The sequence below is a fragment of the Natrix helvetica genome (genome assembly GCF_964273705.1).
Source record: "Natrix helvetica genome assembly, chromosome: W".
Lineage (NCBI taxonomy): Eukaryota > Metazoa > Chordata > Lepidosauria > Squamata > Natricidae > Natrix > Natrix helvetica.
This window is the reverse complement of record NC_138555.1, coordinates 4,193,866-4,213,185: the sequence shown is the minus strand read 5'-3', so window position 1 is coordinate 4,213,185 and position 19,320 is coordinate 4,193,866. Positions and strand designations below refer to the sequence as shown.

Here is a 19,320-nt window from a genome sequence, read left to right as displayed (position 1 = left end):
TTTAGACAATTTGATGTATAAATGCGCCGCCAGCAGCTTTTTAAGAACTTGACGTACAAGGGTTACATGTTCCTCCATGGTCTTGGTATATATAAGGATATCGTCTTACTTTACTTTACTTTATTTGCGCTTATAGACCGCCCCCTCTCCCGAAAGGGACTCGGGGCGGTGTACAGTCCATACATAAAAATACATAACATGAATAATTAAATAATTAAATAGTTAAATAATTAAATAGTTAAATAGTTATGGAGGAGGTTAAAAGAAGAACTGTACATCTAAGTAAAGTATCTAAAATATAGTTTTAAAAAACTACTGTACTACATATTCTAGGATAGAGTAGCTGCTTGAGAAATCTCCCCATCCCCTGGAAAAGAGAGAAATAGACAACAGATTTATTTTTTAAAGCAGGAAACTTTATTACAATAATTTAATAGAAAAAAAACCTCAAGAGTTTAAATAGATTATGCAAATACAAAATTACAATAATTAATTCAAGATAACCTCCTCCAGGGAAGGGAAGATATACTGAAAGAATTTGGGGAGGGGCAGGAAAACGTGATAACACATTAGTTCATTACAATCTCAACTCTCTCCCTACTGCCATTATTAGGCATATCCAAATAAGAGTCCATCAAATTACTGGATTAAAGGGCTGCTGGAATGGCCTGTAGTAATTTGCTACATCTAATATGAAACAGCGTACCATTCCCACAGAAAACAGAAGGGGAGTTCAAATATTGCGTTAGGTTGGACAGGAGTGATACAGGATAAAGTATTGTGGTGTTCCAAATAAATGGAGAATTTTCTAATAAACCTTGCATTTGATTGTGGCCAGAAGTGTGGGAACATTATATATACAGTATATGCCTACCAAACTAAAGGTGGAAAGCATTTTAAAAGATATCTTATATTGTGAGTGGGTGGAGAGACTTCAGATGAAATTTGGATTCAGTTATATTAGAAGGCAAAGACAGCATGGAAAGAGCCCACTAAAATCTAGTCTGGAGAATTACAGTTAATATCATCTAGATAATATTATCATCTAGATAAGCAACATTAACTTGTCTAGACAGCACCTTGTCTTAGACAGCTGAGAAAGAAATGGAAAAATAGATTGACTGGGTATCAAAATGGTGGTCATTAAAAGTGTAAGTCAAAGTTAAATTGAAATAGGTATTTTGATTTATACATACGATATTTTTTGGAGTATAACACGCACCATTTTCCCTCAGAAAAGAGGCTGAAAATCTGGGCGCGTCTTATACACTGAATACAGCATTTCTGGCCTCCTGAAACCCTGCCCACTTCACCAAAATGGCTGTGCATAGCCTTTAGGAGGCTTCCAGAGTGCTCCTGGGGGCTGGGGAGGGCAAAAATGAGCAAACAAACAGGCCAAGTTTTGCCCCCCCCCCCAGCAGCACTCTATAAGCCTCCTAAAGGCTATGCATGCCCTTTTTTTGACAAAAAACGGGCCCGTTTTCACAAAAAATGGGCAATGTTTTGCTTGTGTTTGCCCCCCCCCAGCCCCCAGGAGCACTCTACAAGCCTCCTAAAGGCTATGCATGCCCTTTTTTTGACAAAAAACGGGCCCATTTTCGCAAAAAAGGGCCGTTTTTCAGAGGTCTGCAGAGTGCAAAAACTTTGTTTTTGCCTCTTCAAAATCTTGGTGCGTCTTATACTCCGGTGAGTCTTATACTCTGAAAAATACGGTATGTATTTGACCTTATATCTACTTTGATATTAAAAATGTTCTAGCATATAAAGTTTATAGCAGTCTTTAAGGAACCATAAAGCCATCTGACTAGGGATGGTTAGAATAGAGCTAAATGGAAGTCTCCTTTCTGAAAGGAAAGCAGTCAGATTAAAGAAGTTGTGAAGAGAGGATCACAATCTTAATCTGTGTGTACTATGAGGATTACAAGGCAGACAGATTGGGCTGGCAAGAGAGAGGCGGCCAGATATTAAGACTCAAATCAATAATTAGAACATTCCAATAAATTATAGGGCAGACCAAGGCCTTTTATTGTCACAACAAAAGTAGGTGAGAAGGGGAAGATGTGCTCAAATTAGTTATAAAGAAATGGGAATTTTTTAAAAAAAGACCCCAAACAGAAAAGCCTTAGAAAGAGCACAAACACCATAGAGGACCTCTTGGGTGAAATATCAAAAGAAAAAAGGTCCTCCTTTGGCACGGAAGAATTGGAGTGATGAGGACCCCAGAAACAAAGCTGGATCAGTCTTTGAAAACAGCCTGGTGGCCATGAGAGCGCTCGTCATGCATAATGTGCCTGCGGACGTGAATGCGCCGGATGCGGTGCTCCCGCCCATCTTCATCATCACAAGCATGGAGGGGGCCTCCGCCTCCACCTGCAACTCCCCCAGTGGCCTCCAGGAGGGCTTTATCTGGCACACGTGGTGTCTCATAGATTAGGATGTTCAGCGTTTCTTCAAAGATCCGGGCTTCGGGAAACTCAACCTGTACACGCAAGGGAAAGCAGGTCTTAAGCTTCACTATGGGATCCCTTGTTCAAACAGGAAACAATGTAATTAACCTCTAGTAATATGCTCAATACCTCTAGTTTAGTTTTCTTACATGTTTAATTGGATTTAGGAAACGCTATTTTCTTTAAGAGTTTACATTCTCATATGAAGACACCAAAACATACAGGTAGTCCTCAACTTACAAATGTAATTGAGCCTGGAATTACAGTTGTAAGTCACACTGATTAGGCGGGTCCTATAACTGACTCAGTTTTATGAGGTTTTTTTTCCCTATAGTGGTTGTTCAATGAATCATCACAGTTGTTAAACCCATTATCCGAAGTGGGCATTGCAAGCAAACACTGGTTTTTGGCAAAAGACGTTGTAACTTGTGGTCATGTGACTACAGAATGCTGCAAACGGCCATAAATGACCTGCTGCTGAGTGACGAAAATGCAATCTTGTGACTGGGGGCCGGGGAGCAGCTGTCAAAACTTTGAATCTGGGTCATAAGTACCTTTTTTGGGGGGGTTGCTGTAATTGAATGGTGACCAAACGACCGCAAGTTGAGGACTACCTGTACAGGTAGTCCTTGACTTAACAGCAGTTTACTTAGTGACTGTTCGAAGTTACAACAGCACTGAAAAAAGTGACTTATGACCATTTTTCACACTTATGACTGTTGCAGCATCCTCATGGTCACGTGATCAAGATTCAAACACTTGGCAATTGACTCACATTTATGACAGTTGCAGTGTCCTGGCATCTTGTGGTCACCTTTTGCAACCTTCTGACAAACAAAGTCAATGGAGAAACCAGATTCACTTAACAACCATGCTACTAATTTGACAACTGCAATGATTCAGTTAACGAACGGTTCAAGAAAAGTCGTAAAATGGGCAAAACTCACTTAACAAATTTCTCACTTAGCAACAGAAATGTTGGGCTCAGTTGTGGTCCTACGTTGAGGACTACCTGTATTAGAAAATCAAAGCTTCATATTTGGAGGCCTGAGGACTGGCCACACCTTACCTTGGTCTGCTTCTTTTCGGTGGCATAGACAATGGAAGTGCAGCAAACCTCAGCAATCTTGCGGCCCTGCCCATAGAATGACCAGCAGCAGATCTCATCCCCAAGAACGTCTTTGATGAAAAGCACTCGTCCATTGAACCTCAGAGCTAGTTTGTCAAACAGTTCGATATTCTTCAGTAAGTTGTCATCAGAGTTACTTTGGGGGAGGGGGGGGAGAAGAAAACAATGGTGTAGATACTACTAAAGAAATGGGACCAATGGATGACCTGGACCTGGGAGATAGCAACGATCCCAAGGTCATCCTATTTTGACAACAGGACCATAGCTTACCTGGTATAGGAATACTTGTTATTACTTCTGTTATGCAGTAACTTCACCACAGGCTAAAAGGAAGGTGAGAGATATGAATGAATTAAAAACCGCCCACTCCTCTTGCTAAGTGGTATAGCAAAGCAAACTAGACCTTCCCTCATAATGGGGGATGGAGAAGACTGCATTTAGAAGAACCCTCACTTGCCTTGATACCATGATATATGAGGACATACATCCAAGACACTTAAGTTTGCCTGATCTCTATGATTTCATGAGATAAAACCTGTGTGACTTCTCAGCCTCCTTACCTTGAAACATCTTGAGATGATCTGCTGCTCTTCCTTGGGAGATGTCACCATGGGGATATGGCAGAGAGGGTCATAGGCTTCACTGTTTTGCTAGGAAGGAGAGAAACAGAAATATTTTTCTAGACTTTCTATCAATTTTTTACAGATTTACTAAAGAGATTCATACATCATGCTAAAACACGATTTGTGAATAAAACATAATTGACAGGGTCCACAACAACTGTTAAGCCATAAACAATGGCTTAGAAAACATAGCCACTGTATTTGCACAAGTGGGCTCAATTAAAGAAATTGTACCACAGTGCAGAGTAATGTGTAAACCAGTGTTTTTCAAACCTGGCAACTTAAGATGAGTGCACTTCAACTCCCAGAATTCCCCAGCTAGCATTCAAGTTGGGCATTTCTGGGAGTTGAGGTCCATATATCATACAGTTGCCAAGTTTGAAAAAAACTGATGTAAACCAAGTCACTATGCTCAAGGAAGATTTAGAACTAAAATTAAAGGCATAGAACAGGCATGTCCAACCTCTTGGCTTGCCTAAGCTGCATTAAGTGAAGAGGAATTGTCATGGGTCACATATAAAATATATAACATAGTGTGTGTGTATATATATATATAGTCTCCCTTTATTTATCAGCACAAATACAACACACACACACACACACACACACACACACACATATATATATATATATATATATGTGTGTGTGTGTGTGTTGTAATTGTACTGATAAATAAATTATAAATAAATAAATAAATAAATAAATTATGTAACATAAATATATATATATATATATATTTGTTTTCATATATATATATATATATATATGCTGGTTTTGTTGTATTCGGGTCTTTTCCCGTGTAAAGTTGAGATTGTCTTTGCAACGTTTCGGCAGGATCGCACCTGCCATCTTCAAGCGTAGGCTCAAAATGTGGGCTTAAAATGGGAACGGAGCTGCCGTCTTTCTGTAAGTCTTGGTGGGAGGGGATGGGGTGCTGGCTTTGTTTCAGTAAGTGGAATGATTGGTTGTGTGGTTGTATCATGATTGGTAGATTGGTGCTGATTGGTGCAGGCTGCGTGTGCATTGTTGTTTTGTATTATAACGGCTTGGGTGTTGGGTGGTGTTCGTTTGTTGGCTAGGGCTGGTTTCCAGATGTTTGGTAGGCGGGAGGTATCATCACGTTTGTTCATGTTGTGGGGGTGTTTCTCTATTTCAATGGCTTCCATGATTATTCTCTTGTGGAGGTGTTCTGTTTTGGAGATTAACCTGGCTCCTTCAAAGTTGATTTCATGTCCTGTAGCTTTAAGGTGCTGGAAAAGGGAAGAAGTTTTTTCTTTTTTTCTTACTGCGTTTTTGTGTTCTGTGATGCGTGCATTTATTCTCCTGTTTGTTTGTCCTATGTATATTGCTGGGCAGATTTTGCATGGTATTTCGTAGACTCCTTGGTTTTCTAGCTGGATTTTGTCTTTGGGGTTTCTTATGATGTTGGCTATTTTTTGATCAGTGGTGAAGGCTGTCCTGATATTGTGCTTGTGGAGAATTTTGCTGATTTTATCTGTGGTGCCTTTGATGTAAGGGAGGAGGGCGATGCCATTGTCCTGTTCTGTGTCTTGGTTTTTTGGGGGAGTCTCCTTTTGGATTAGGTTGGTGATTGTTTTTCTTTGGAATCCATTGGAGATTAATACATTTGTGAGTTTGTGTAATTCAGTTTTCAGGTGGTCTTTGTCAGCTAGGCGTTTGGTTCTGGAGATGAGGGTCTTGGCTACAGAGTTGATCTGTGCAGGGTGGTGATGGGATTGTGCATTTAAGTAGCGGTTGGTGTGTGTTTTTTTCTGGTAGATGGTTTGTCCTAGGGAGCCATTGGGTTTTTTGTAGATTAGGACATCCAGAAAGGGAAGTTGGTTGTTTGCTTCTATTTCCATGGTGAATTGTATTTTGGGGTGTAGGTTGTTGAGATGTGTGAGGAAGTTGTCCAGTTTTTCTTTTCCATGTGGCCAAATCACGAAAGTGTCATCAACATATCTAAGCCAGAGTTTGGGTTTGTGTTCAGATTTGTCTAAGGCGTTGGTTTCAAAATATTCCATGTATAAGTTTGCAATGACAGGTGAGAGGGGTGATCCCATGGGTGCTCCTTCTATCTGTTTGTATCTTTGTCCATTATGGATGAAGTATGTGTTGGTTAGGCAGTGGTTGGTCAGGTCCAGGATGTGTTTAGGGGGGTTGTGTTTTTTCTGGATGGCTGTCAAGGCTTCTTTTATGGGCACTTGGGTGAAGAGGGATATGACGTCGAAACTCACAAGTAGGTCACTGGGTTGTAAGTTTTGTTTCTTTATTGTTTCTATGAAGTGGAGTGAGTTTTGTACGTGTGAGGTGATGGATTCTGCGTAGGGTTGGAGTTGTTTGGCGAGGAATTTGGCAAGGTTCTGTAGAGGTGAGCCTATGGAGCTGACTATGGGTCTGAGTGGTGTTCCTTCTTTGTGTATCTTGGGGAGTCCATAGAGTTTGGGGCATCTGGAAGATTTCTCTCTGGGGATGATTCTTTGCTGGATCTCTTCACTGATGGCAGAGGCTTTTATTTTGGATTTGGTGGTTTTTTCCAGGTAGGTGGTGGGGTCTGTGTTTAAAGGTTAGTAAGCAGGGTCTTGGAGTAGGTTGGATAGTTTGGCTTGGTAGTCAGATGTGTTCATCACCACTGTGGCGTTTCCTTTGTCTGCTGGGAGAATGATTATGTTGTTGTCTTTCCTCAGGTTGGAGAGTGCTTTTTCTTCATGTTGCTGTAAGTTGCTTCTGGGTGGATTGCTGGAGCAAAGGACGTTGCTGACTGCAAGTCTGATTTTATTGGCTTCATCTGGGTTGATTTTGATGAGTGTAGCTTCAACTCCGCATATGATGTCTTCAGTGGGGATACGTTTAGGGGCAACTGCAAAGTTGAATCCTCTGGAAAGGACATTGGTTTCAGCTGTGGTGAGGGTTCTGTCTGATATGTTGTGTACTGTTTGTTTCATGAGTTGCTGAGGAGGGGGGTTAGGCTTCTGTCGTTTTTCTAGTCTGTAGAGTTTGTTGGAGTGTTTTTCTGTCTTATAGAAGGTTTCTTTTTCTGCTCTCCAAAGGACTAGTTGTTTGAATTTGTCCCAGAGTGCTGGGTGGATTTTGTTGCTGAGTTCACCACTGATCAAAAAATAGCCAACATCTTAAGAAACCCCAAAGACAAAATCCAGCTAGAAAACCAAGGAGTCTACGAAATACCATGCAAAATCTGCCCAGCAATATACATAGGACAAACAAACAGGAGAATAAATGCACGCATCACAGAACACAAAAAACGCAGTAAGAAAAAAAGAAAAAACTTCTTCCCTTTTCCAGCACCTTAAAGCTACAGGACATGAAATCAACTTTGAAGGAGCCAGGTTAATCTCCAAAACAGAACACCTCCACAAGAGAATAATCATGGAAGCCATTGAAATAGAGAAACACCCCCACAGCATGAACAAACGTGATGATACCTCCCGCCTACCAAACATCTGGAAACCAGCCCTAGCCAACAAACGAACACCACCCAACACCCAAGCCGTTATAATACAAAACAACAATGCACACGCAGCCTGCACCAATCAGCACCAATCTACCAATCATGATACAACCACACAACCAATCATTCCACTTACTGAAACAAAGCCAGCACCCCATCCCCTCCCACCAAGACTTACAGAAAGACGGCAGCTCCGTTCCCATTTTAAGCCCACATTTTGAGCCTACGCTTGAAGATGGCAGGTGTGATCCTGCTGAAACGTTGCAAAGACAATCTCAACTTTACACGGGAAAAGACCCGAATACAACAAAACCAGCATACCTACACCCGTGAAAATCTACGAAAACACACACACACACACACACACATATATATATATATATATATATATATATATATATATATATATATATATATATATATATATATATATATATATATATATATATATATATATATATATATATATATATATATATATATATGCATATAGCATTTGTGCTGATAAATAAATAAAGGGAGACTAGTATAGATCTATTTCAAGCTATTTTAGCTCTCATCAGCTAGCCAGACCCTTACTGGGATTTGAACCTGGGCATGGGTATGGCTAGCTGATGAGAGCTAAAATAGCTTGAAATAGATCTTTACTAGTCTCCCTTTATTTATTTATCAGCAGAAATACAACACAAATATAAAAAGGCAACATTAAAAATAATAAAAAGGCAACATTAAAAATAAAAATATGGTTTTCTGCCTGGATGGTCCTCTGTAATGAGCCGAAGGACAGAAAGGGGGAGTAGTGAGCTCCCTCCCATATTTGGGCTTATCAGGGGTTGTAACACAAATACATATATAAATGGACATAATCTTAAAAAGTTTATGATCTTGTTGGGCTGCATTACTAGCTGTCCAGGACTGCATATGGCTTGTGGGCTGGACACATCTGGCATAAAGACTAACAGATTTTTTTTATTGTCCAAATTTTATTGATTTTACAAATTTTACAGGGAAAAGGGGTTAAAAGGTTATAGAACATTTTGACAGCTACATCATACGGGGGGGGGGAGAAGCCCCCCCAAGTCTCACAAGCCGTCCGGGTCTGGATGGGGGACAACAGACTCAAGCTCAACCCTTCCAAGACGGAGTGGCTGTGGCTACCGGCGCCCCGCTTTAGCCAGTTTGCTCCATCTCTGGCCATCGGGGGGGGAACAACTACCCCCGGTGGATAGGGCACGCAATTTGGGCGTCCTCCTAGACTCCCGGCTGTCGCTGGATGATCATGTGACGGCCGTGGCTGGGAGGGCGTTCCACCAGGTGCGCCTGGTGCGCCAATTGCGCCCCCTACTAGAGCGGGACGCCCTTCGTACAGTCACTCAGGCCCTGGTGACTTCCCGTCTTGATTACTGCAATGCCCTCTACATGGGGCTCCCCTTGAGATGCACCCGAAGGCTCCAGTTGGTTCAGAATGCAGCCGCGCGGACAATTATGGGGAGTACCAGGTACTCCCATGTAACACCACTTCTGCGCGAGCTGCACTGGCTGCCTGTGGCTTTTCGAGTGCATTTCAAGGTGTTGATTGTCATCTTCAAAGCGCTTCATGGCTCGGGACCTAGTTATTTGCGAGATCGCATTCTACCCCATACATCCCTACGACCAATCCGCTCACACAGGGAGGGTCTCCTCCGGGTACCCTCCGCTAGACAATGCGGGCGGGCGGTGCCCAGGAGTAGGGCCTTCTCTGTGATGGGCCCAACCCTCTGGAACGAACTCCCCCCTGATATTAGAACTACTGTTGATCTCCGCTCCTTCTGTAAGAAACTCAAGACCCACCTGTTCCGACTAGCCAGCCTGGCCTAATTGTAATCACAAGTACAATCTATTACTGACCTTCCTGGATGGCTTTTTAGTATTGTAAATTTTGGGGTTTTAATTTGGTTTTAGACCGTTTTTAACTAGAAATGAGTTCGGGCATTATACAGACCGTATGTTTATGTTGGTTGTCTAATGTTTTGTTGTTCCTGCTTTGTTGTTTTATATGTACTGTCTGTACACCGCCCCGAGTCCCTGCGGGGAGAGGGGGTGGTATATAAATTTAATAAAACTCAAACTCAAACTCAAACCTCAAACTTTTACAAACAAGAATAAAAAATATCAACATTTACATAAGTATTAGCAGTTTTAAGTTTAGCACTAGATCATCAGTATGTTTCAATCATCTTATTTTCTATCACTTCCATAAAGGTACATTATAACAACAATTGCAATAATGTTTCAAATCACTTCTGTGATCTGAGTCTTCTAGTTGCTGCATCCTCCCTCCCGTCCACTGGCAGAGCCTCAGCCCCTCCCTCCCTTGTTTCTTGTGTAACATCCCCCATTTCGCCTAGGAGAGCACTGTGTTTTTTAGTGAAAGCCTCCGCTTCCATAACTGTGTTGATTCTAATTCTCCTGCCCTCCCAGAAAATCAACATGCCTTCTGGCAACAGCCACCTAAACCAGACCCCATTATTATATAATTTTTTTGCTAAGAAGGAATATTTCCTCCTCTTATCTCTTACTTTCTTTGGGATCTGTTTAAGGATGGTTATTTCTTTATCCTTGTATTTTAGTGGTCCTCCCCTTTGAGCTCCTAGAACCACATCTCTTGTGGTCTTTCTAAGAAATTTAACATGAACTTCCCTTGGAACATTGTGCGTTCTTGCATAGGCTGAATTAATCCTATAAATCAGGTCAATATCCCACCAGAGCTGTTGTTTATCTCTATTAATGTATTCTGCTAGTATTGTGGTCATAATCTCCTTAAGATCTTCGTTCTCAACTTCTGGCAAATTTTGGAACCTAAGGAAAAAAGACATCCTTTCAAATTCCATTTTTATCATGTGATTTTCAAATTCTACATTCCCCCTTTGGATTGTCTTCACCTCGTCTCTCATCCCAACCGCACCCTCCTCCAGTACACCTATCCTCTGTTCATTCTGTATGGTTTGTTTTTTTGTCTCTCTGAGCTGATCGTTTAAGTCTTGCAGTTGTTTTTTCATTTCATCCTGTCCCTTTAAGATAGATTGAAGCATCTGGCGAATAGACAAGTCCTTTGCACTCTCTTCAGGGGCTTTAGGTTGTAAAAAAGACCCCAGCTGTGATTGGTGAGCAATCGGGCTTGACGTGGAAGATGTCGGGGCCGATGAGGCCTTGCCAGGCTGTAACTTCTTTGGACCCATCATGAAGCTCAGAGATAGTTATTAGTCTATACAAAGAAATGGTGTCTGTGGGAGAGCACAGCCGGTAGAGAACACCAGGCAAGCAAATTCAAAAGAGAATAAATCCTCTGGTACAAAACTAGAACAGATAGGTGGGTCAAGATATTCCAAATCCAGGGAAAAAACGTATTTGAAGAGGCTCCTGGAGATCTCTGGGGTGGAAATTAGTTCAAAGCCATAAAGTTTTCCAAGGGAGGAGTCTCATTCATAAAGACAAAGAAGAAAGAGGAAGTTGGCCATCTTGGCTCAGCCAGTACAGGTGGTCAGGAAACAACAAGATCAAAGTTCCCACACATAGTTTAGAGAAGAATCAGTTCAACCATCCTTTCTCTCGCATTTGTGGTCAAAAAAGAAAAAAAATTCCCATTATTTAAGGGAAGTGAAAGTAGATTTTAAACTTTCTCTCTCTCCCATAAAAGGGAGAGATTTTCCAAGTGCCGCTTTTCCAAGGGGGGGTGGAAATTCCCCCCCCCCTCCAATCTTAACTCCTCCAAAGGTTGAAACAAAGTCTCAGAAAAAAAACCTGCAGATCAGTCAATAGAATAAAACAGTAAAAGACCTGGGGAGACCCCTCACCTCACCGCACTTCAGCTGTAGCTTTCAAATTGGTCATTTCCTTCCAGGCTCCGTTCGGCGAAAGCGCACAGTGGCATTCCGCGCACCCCCTACGCTTTCCGGCTCCTGGGGCAAAGCTGGAGACCCCCCCCGCGGCCGCCGCCGTTCCAGGGGGTCCCAGCAAGCCGCCCCTACGGCAGGGCGCCCCTCCAAGGCACCCTGTGCTCCCCCTAGACTTCAGGGGAGCCCACCGAAACACCGAAAAGCTGGAAGTCGTCTCCAAGACTAACAGAAATTTAAAAAGGAAAAAGCAAGTAACACTTGAAAATGATATGCTTTTCTAATCTGAAGTCTGTTCTTCATAGACATTCAATATAAACATATACAAAAATGGGAGAAAATGTGTACTATGAATGTAGGTATCCATGCTTTTCATGTAATACGTATCTGGGGAGCTTTTTCTCCCCTTTTTTTGGTAATGCAATTTAAATGACCGAAAACAGAATGGAAAAGAATATGGAAAGAAAAAGATGATTAAAGAACCTATTTCTATACCTTTACAAAACTCTTAAAATTTCTCCCTTTACCCTTTTTTCATTTTAATCACAATTCTATGAAGTAGGTAAGGCTGAGACAGTAGTATTAACTCAAAGTCAACCAGGGTGCTTCCATGACTAAAGAGGAACCTCTCAGCTAGCACCTTCCTCACTATAGCAGCCCAGCTCTCCGGCTGAGAGAAGACTGGCTCAAAGTCACCCAGTGAGCTTCTAAGACTGAGGAAAGACTAGAATGGATCTCCAATTCCAATAGCGGAACTATTACATCACCCTCTGTATTGTTGCAAGTGAGACGATAATGGCTGGATGATGCTAGAACACAGATATAGACAGATATAGGCAGACAGGACAGATCCTGCTTTCCTCTCTTGTCATCTCTTCTAAGGAGTGTGAGACTCAAGGAAGTCATTTGAGCCTTCTAATTTCTCAGCCCAGCCACCCTCACCTGTAATGCAAGCTGGCAGTCCTCAACCAAGCCTTGGATCAGATAGTATCGGGCTTCACACAACACTTCCTCCAGCTCCCGCTGGCACTCTGGAAGAGATACTGAGCCATCTCGCAAATAATTCAGAATAGTTCCAAAATGGCGGCCACTTCGGTCAATCAAGATCCAACCTGGAAAAGCAGTTAATTTTAGTCCTTGAGTTAAAGATGCTGTAGACCAGGCTTTCCCAATCTTGGCAACTTTAAGATATATGGACTTCAACTCCCAATATTCAACAGCCAGCCATGCAGGCTGGAAAATTCTAGGAACTGAAGTCCACAGGTCTTCAAAGTTGGCAAGGCTGAAAATTCCTGTTATAGAGTGAAGAATGTACTTAGATTACCTCCCCACTCTAAAATGGCTTAGAGGGGAAGATGCAGTTATTATTTGCACTGATACAAGATTGCATTGATTCTAGAAGAACAAGTTCTTCTTTTAATTAATTCTGGGCTTACAATGTACTTTATATCTCAAAAAAGAAAATGTAACAACCTTAGATCTAACATAATCTTTTTTATGAATCTACTTTGGATGTTATGCTTTGGCAAGTGGCAGCATTTAGTTGACCTTGTCTGGCCTGGTTAATACTTGGATGGGACATCTCCAGGAAGTATCAAGCATGGCTGGCTGGGGAATTCTGGGAGTCGAAGTCCACACCTCTTAAAAGTTGCCGAGGTTAGGGTGACGTGGGGGATGATGTCACGCAAGAAACAAAGCAGGGAGGGGCTGAGGCTCTGCCAGTGGACGGGGGGGGGGGGGAGGATGCGACAACAAGAAGACTCAGATCACAAAAGTGAATTGAAACACTATTCTAAATGTTGTTACAATGTATTTTCAAGGAAGTGACAAAAGTAAAATGATTGAAACATATTGATGATTTTGTGTAAACTTAAAACTGCTAATACCTATGCAAAAGTTTATTGTTTTTTATTTCTCCTTTTTGCAAAAGTTGCAAGACCCGGGGGGGCTTCTCTCCCCCCCGCACGATGTAGCTGTCAAAATGTTCCATAACCTCTTAACCCCTTTTCCCTTGTAAAACTTTTAAAATCAATAAAAAAATTTGACAACAAAAAAAAGTTGCCGAGGTTAGAAAAGCCCACTCTAAAATAAGTCACCCTGAAATTTTCCAAGGGCTCCCTGGGAACCACCTTGGATGAATCCCCAACACAATCTCCCATCATGCAGAAAATCCCATTTCTAGCTGCGAGAGAGATGGGTCAAGCTGAGACTCATACCTTCACTATCTGTGAGGACTTCCATTCGGCCACTGAACATGGCCTTGAGCATGGTATCTTGCTTGGTCAGGGTCTGCACGGTGGTGTAATGCAAAGATCCTCCCACATTCAGCTTGACGTACTTGCTGCTGGGGTTCAGGGGCTTGAGATCCAAAGTCACCTCGGTTACCCCACCCCTGCCATTCCATCGGTGCTGGGTTGCAACCAATGGAGCACAATTCTCCAGGGGTGGGGATGGATCTGTTGTGGCCTCAGCTGACATAGCCACCTACAGAAAAGAGAAAATGAGCGAGGAAACCTTCCAACAGCAGATTTCCTGCACGGAGCATTAGATGAAGCATTTGGGAATCCTTTTTTTACTATCTCTAAAAGGCAGTCCATTTTTGTTTGCTTTTAAAGAAGAAACAAGATGCAGCCTTGGGAATTCTCCTGGCAAATTTATTTCCAGTATTATTTGGCTAAATGTCTCCCTGAAGCTCTGCCATTCATTATCACCTCCCCCCCTTTATATGTACCCTCTGCAAGAAAAATTGCATTCATTCCATAATGAAGGTAGCAGAAATGGATACCATTCAAGCTTATGGGATCTGTTTTATAGGTTACTAACAGGAGCCAAACAGGAAGTAATCCCTTTCGCTAAGAGTTCACAAACAGAATGATTGGGGTGACACATCACACTACGAAGCCATATAGTGACTTGTTTGTTTGACGTTGGGTAAAACCAACCAAGTGATGTTTAGTCACCATATCTAAAAACCCAAGGCAAAGCACAAATGCACTAACCAGACATGTGCTCAAACCAGGAACTTGTGATCAGTGATGTGATTAGAAGATGGGGTCCACCCAGAGATCTACTAGCACATTCCAATCTACCTTCTGCTTCTGTGTGACAGTCCACACACCTGGCACTGCTAATAGGAAACAATGGGTTTGCCTACAACTTTGCGCTAACTGGTCTTTGCCCCAACAAACATCCCTGCCAAGTGGGATCATTTCCTCGTACTGCCTGGCTCCACCCTGCTGCCCTTGTGCCCAGCACTTGCTCTCCCCAGATGTTACTGTATTAGTTTTCCTGCTTGCCCACCACCAGGCTTTTATTCGCTCTTGCGCTATTTATTATTACTGTTATTGATTTTCTTGACTGGGACCTTGGGGTGTGCCTGCACGTGAGAAAAGCAGAATATTAATACATATTGGAAGTAAGTGACAGCTTCGCCTATGGACAGGTCCATTTTCCAAGTCTCTCCTATTTAAATCCTCCGAGCGCCAGGATCTTCCTTTCGCCAGATCCACTCACCTCCCCCACGGGAGCAGGGTGGGCTCAAGCCGGGCCCCTTCAGCCCCGCTTGGGCAGCACTCCGCAAGATGCTTCGACCCAAGAGAAAGAGGACCGGAGAGCGACAGTGCGCATGCTCCCAAACTCTCCGACCCCCCCCCCCCCATGGAACAGTTAGTCTATACAGTACCCGCCTGCTTAAAACGAGACAAAGGTGGGTTGACTTTCTTTACTTCACTCTCCCGCGGGTGGCTGTAAAGCTGCGCCTGCGCAGAAAGGTCAAAGGAATGATGAAAGACTAAGTGAATCGAGGTTGCTGGGGGGCGCATGCGCAGGCGGTAGCGCTGAGCCGCACGTGGTATTAGCGCGATCACCGGGGTGGTTGGGAGGCCCTCGGGCCCCTCCTCTGCGCATATTGGCGGCGCCCGTCTCATTCGTTAGGCAAAATGAGGGGAGGTGGGGTGTCTAATTCTGACCCTGGACTGATTTTTATAGGTTATGTGAAACTAAAAGTCAACAGTTGAGTAATTGTACTTGTGCACAGAATTTTTGGTTTCTCCTGCTTGGTAAATCATGGCTGGGGCCACGCAGAACAAATTTAATGACACCCCTGTAGGAAGTTAAAACCCACCCCTCCTAGAAAATGAAATATTTTAGGAAATGTTAAAAAGGGCAGAATATTTCCCCTAAAAGGGAGGCAGAAACTCACCCCCCTTTAAAGTGGAATAAAATATGGATTAAAAATATAAGAATGAAGACGTGGCATAAAAGGGACAGTTGGAAACTTGCTTAAAGGGACAGGGAAATGTCATCAGCCTTCAACCACAACATGTTCCAGCAAATGTCCCTATGTCAAAAGTCCAAAACCACAAGGTTCAATTAAAGTTCGTTAATGGCACGTAGTCCATACCTGTAACAAAAGGAGAAGTAAGACCCCCATCTACTTATAAGGCTTTTCCCCCAAAATAACCAATAAGAAATAAGTTAAGTGTTTCCGTGTTACACTGTCTTTGAGAATGTATAAGAATGCGTGCTTCGATAATAAAGATTGTTCAGAATTTCCAATGCTAGCTATGTGCTAGCTTTCTGAACCTGGCTGCCAAATAAACTTTTCCTGTATCCTGAGAAGTCTAAGCCTGTCATTTTCTGCAACAATTCTGGCGACCGTGGCGGCAGGACTGTCACGATGTTAAAAAGTTTGCTAAGCCTGAACTGCCTAAACTGACATTCAAGAGTTAAACTAAGAAAGCTTTATTGCGCAGGTCATAAAACAAAAAAGGGTTCTTATCTGAAAGTGATTTATTGCGCACGCGTTACACATTCCAAATTCCTCTCTTCTTTGTTCGGCAGCCAACTTTGGCAAACGTAGCTTTCATTATCAAAATGTAACCAATTAGTTATTTTCTGTTTCATTTACTTTTATTATTTTATTATTAAAGTTTGTTTATTAATTAGAATACTTTTAAAGACTTATTTTTCTCAATATCTCAAGAGATATGCGGAAGGGAATCAGCCACGGTCCATTGATCTCCAACAGGGTGTTTTTCCCCTGACAACTTGGTAGCAGAGTTTTGGTTTTGATGATACCAGCTGAGATGACTACAATTTATGGCTGTATTTTCTCTTCGCGCTATCTTAAGATAACCGACTAAGGCTAATTAGCCATGTCGAAGAAGAGAAAGAAAAGAAAAAAACGCGGACATGGAAAGCACTTGAAAGAATCCATTCCCTCGGACACAGAGGAGCAAGATTCTTCAGGTGCCGAGCCAGAAATGGGGGAAAGAGTTACAGAAGGCAAGATCTACGGACTGAGGTCAGTAAATGTCCCTCATTATCAAGATACAATTAATGAACGGCAAAAGTCTAAACGGCAACTGCCGGCAGAGGAAAAATCCTCCCACGCAGAAAGCAAAGTTTATGAAATTCCCCCAGATGGTGAGCAAGAAATGCAAAGCTATCTTGATCGATTAGAACGTTTTGAAAAATATGTTAGGGAGGCGAGAGTGTGTTTTAACGAAATAAAGCGAAGTAGGAGAAGCTCCCCCACTCCCAAAATGTCTGAGGACGCCATCTTGTCTTCAAAACAACAGCCTAAGACACCCCCCACAGAGTTCATTGGTCAATTAGAACAAAGAGACATGTACACGTCACCGAGGTCACGTGGTCCCTTTGAGCCCATTGAGCTCCCGCATACGTATAGACGACTGCAGCCAAGAAGTGAAGCTGCACTGCCATCTGCTGGCGGAGAAAAATCATTACAGCAAAAGATGATGAGGTTTAAAGAATTAGCTATGAGTTTTACAGAAGCCCAAACTTTGCCATCAAAGGTTAAGTCTTCAACACCCCCTGGCGGCGTTGAATCCTCCCTAGATGAAAAAAGGCAAAGCCAAAGGCGAATTCGAGGAAGCCAATTTGATGTTGCCACGCAAAGGCCAATGATGCAACCCCAGCATCCCCTGGTTCAACAACCAGCTTTGCAACCAGAGCAACAAATTGTTCCTCAGCAGGTATTCACAGTCACCCCCTTGACTGGTGAGTCCAAATTAAAGGAGTCAGGAGAGAATTATAAAGCCTGGGTCAGTGAAATTGCGCTCTTGCTTCGAAGAGAAGGCACATATTCCATGGTTTTTAATCCTCCCCGTCAACCCTGGACACCTGCGATAAGAAACCTCGAAAACAGAGCAATCACGACTTTACTCATGTCAATGGAAATTGAGATCCAAGGTATCTTTCCACCTGATGCAACTGCCCAAGAAATATGGGCTATTTTGGAAGATTGCTACAGGCCCGTTTCAATTGAATCCTCATGTTTGCTCATGTCTGAGTTCCATGGTTCGAAGTTGAAACTTGGTGAACGAATTGGTGGACATTTGACCAAACTGAAAAGAATGAGAAGTGAATTGAGACAAAATGGCCATGTAATCGATGATATCCAAATGATTAGCATCATCATTAACTCATTGAATTATGAATGGAAAGATGCTGTTGCAAAGATTAACTACGTGCCTATTGCTCAACGCACAGTTAACCACGTTTGCAGACTTTTAGTGGAAGACGAAGCTATCAGGTTAGCTACCCCACATCTGCAACGGCCTCCAGCACCAAAGGCTCCAGCCAGACGTCCCTTCCGAGGAAGAGGCTAGGCTCCAAGGATGCCAAAATGCTACACCTGCAACCGTGTGGGACATGACATCCGGGATTGTCCCCAACGAGTTCCAGCTCCCGCCACGTACCAGCCCAGAGGAACAGATTCCAGAGGCAGAGGTAGAGGCGGAAGACAAGGTCGTCGTGGTCCAAGGCGTGATTCACAAGCTCCACTTGCAACACTGGCCATAACCAACGTTCCACAACCTGATCCAAAGTTCGACAGACGTCTTTTGTGGACTTTAGATAGTGGAGCAGCTGTGCACGTTACCCACAGAAGGGAACTTTTCACAGAGATGGGCGAACCAGAGCCCGAGTATCGAGAACTGTATTCCTTCACCAACCACACTTGCAAGGTTATGGGAAAAGGAACTGTTTACATTGAAGAGCTCGATACACACATCCCTGATGTTTATTACATACCTTCAGCAACCAGTAATTTGCTTAGTCAAAGTCACTTGTCTAGAGATTTAAAGTTCCAGGTTCACCACCTCGAAAAAGCAAGTTACTTAGTTAAAGATGGTGATATTGTTGCTGAAACCATGCTGATTGGTGGTGTTTATTACTTAAAGCCAAAGCCTAAAGGGCAAGCACAGGCAAGTATGCAAACTCCAAAAAGGCACAACGTAGACCCAGAGAGAGTTGTCCCAGAGAGAGAAAGCGTTACTGTGCCAAAGGCTCCTAAAGCCAACAAACAAAGAAAACAGAAACAGATTGCTCAGAGCAAGCCTGAGGGTCCTCATGAAACTGTTAATGTTGAGAATTCACTAACTGGTAAACCTTTGCATTCCAGGTGTATTCACAAGTGGCACAGAAGATTGGGGCATGCCAGTTTCCGTGTTCTTAGAAAGATGCCGGAGTTCGCAAAAGGTTTGGATCTAAAGGGGTGTAAGGTGTTTTTGGATTGTGCGGTTTGCAAAAAGGCTAAATCCAAGGCGGCTGCAATTCCCAAACACGCTACACGCCGGTCAACACGCATTTTTGATTTGGTACACACTGACATAGTGGGTCCTTTCCCACCAACACTTGGTGGCAGAAAGTATTTTTTAACAATTGTAGATAATCATTCTAGATATGGATTTGTATATCCTATGAGAGAGAAATCTGAGACCTTTCAGATCTTTAAAGACTTTGCAGCGTTTGT

The 19,320-nt window shown here is 42.7% G+C and overlaps 1 protein-coding gene across 4 annotated transcripts; it reads right to left on the bottom strand.

Annotated features, from left to right (window-relative positions):
• Positions 1-388: 388 nt before the first annotated feature.
• Positions 389-15,308, bottom strand: LOC309400330 (BTB/POZ domain-containing adapter for CUL3-mediated RhoA degradation protein 1-like). 4 transcript variants are annotated; one of them, XR_014176639.1, is made up of 8 exons: positions 15,054-15,205; positions 13,757-14,024; positions 12,483-12,652; positions 4,137-4,226; positions 3,847-3,899; positions 3,517-3,712; positions 1,582-2,479; positions 389-1,342 (listed from the first exon to the last, which is right to left on the bottom strand). XR_014176639.1 is itself a non-coding variant. In XM_081968744.1 (7 exons), the coding sequence occupies exons 2-7, from the start codon at positions 14,016-14,018 to the stop codon at positions 2,237-2,239; spliced, it is 1,014 nt and encodes a 337-aa protein (XP_081824870.1). In that variant the 5' UTR covers positions 14,019-14,024; positions 15,223-15,308; the 3' UTR covers positions 389-2,236. The 4 variants fall into 4 exon arrangements, 3 of the variants coding, with proteins under 3 accessions (XP_081824870.1, XP_081824871.1, XP_081824869.1); XM_081968744.1 differs by lacking the exon at positions 15,054-15,205 and adding an exon at positions 15,223-15,308 and having other exon boundaries at positions 389-2,479; XM_081968745.1 differs by lacking the exon at positions 15,054-15,205 and adding an exon at positions 15,227-15,307 and having other exon boundaries at positions 389-2,479.
• Positions 15,309-19,320: the final 4,012 nt, after the last annotated feature.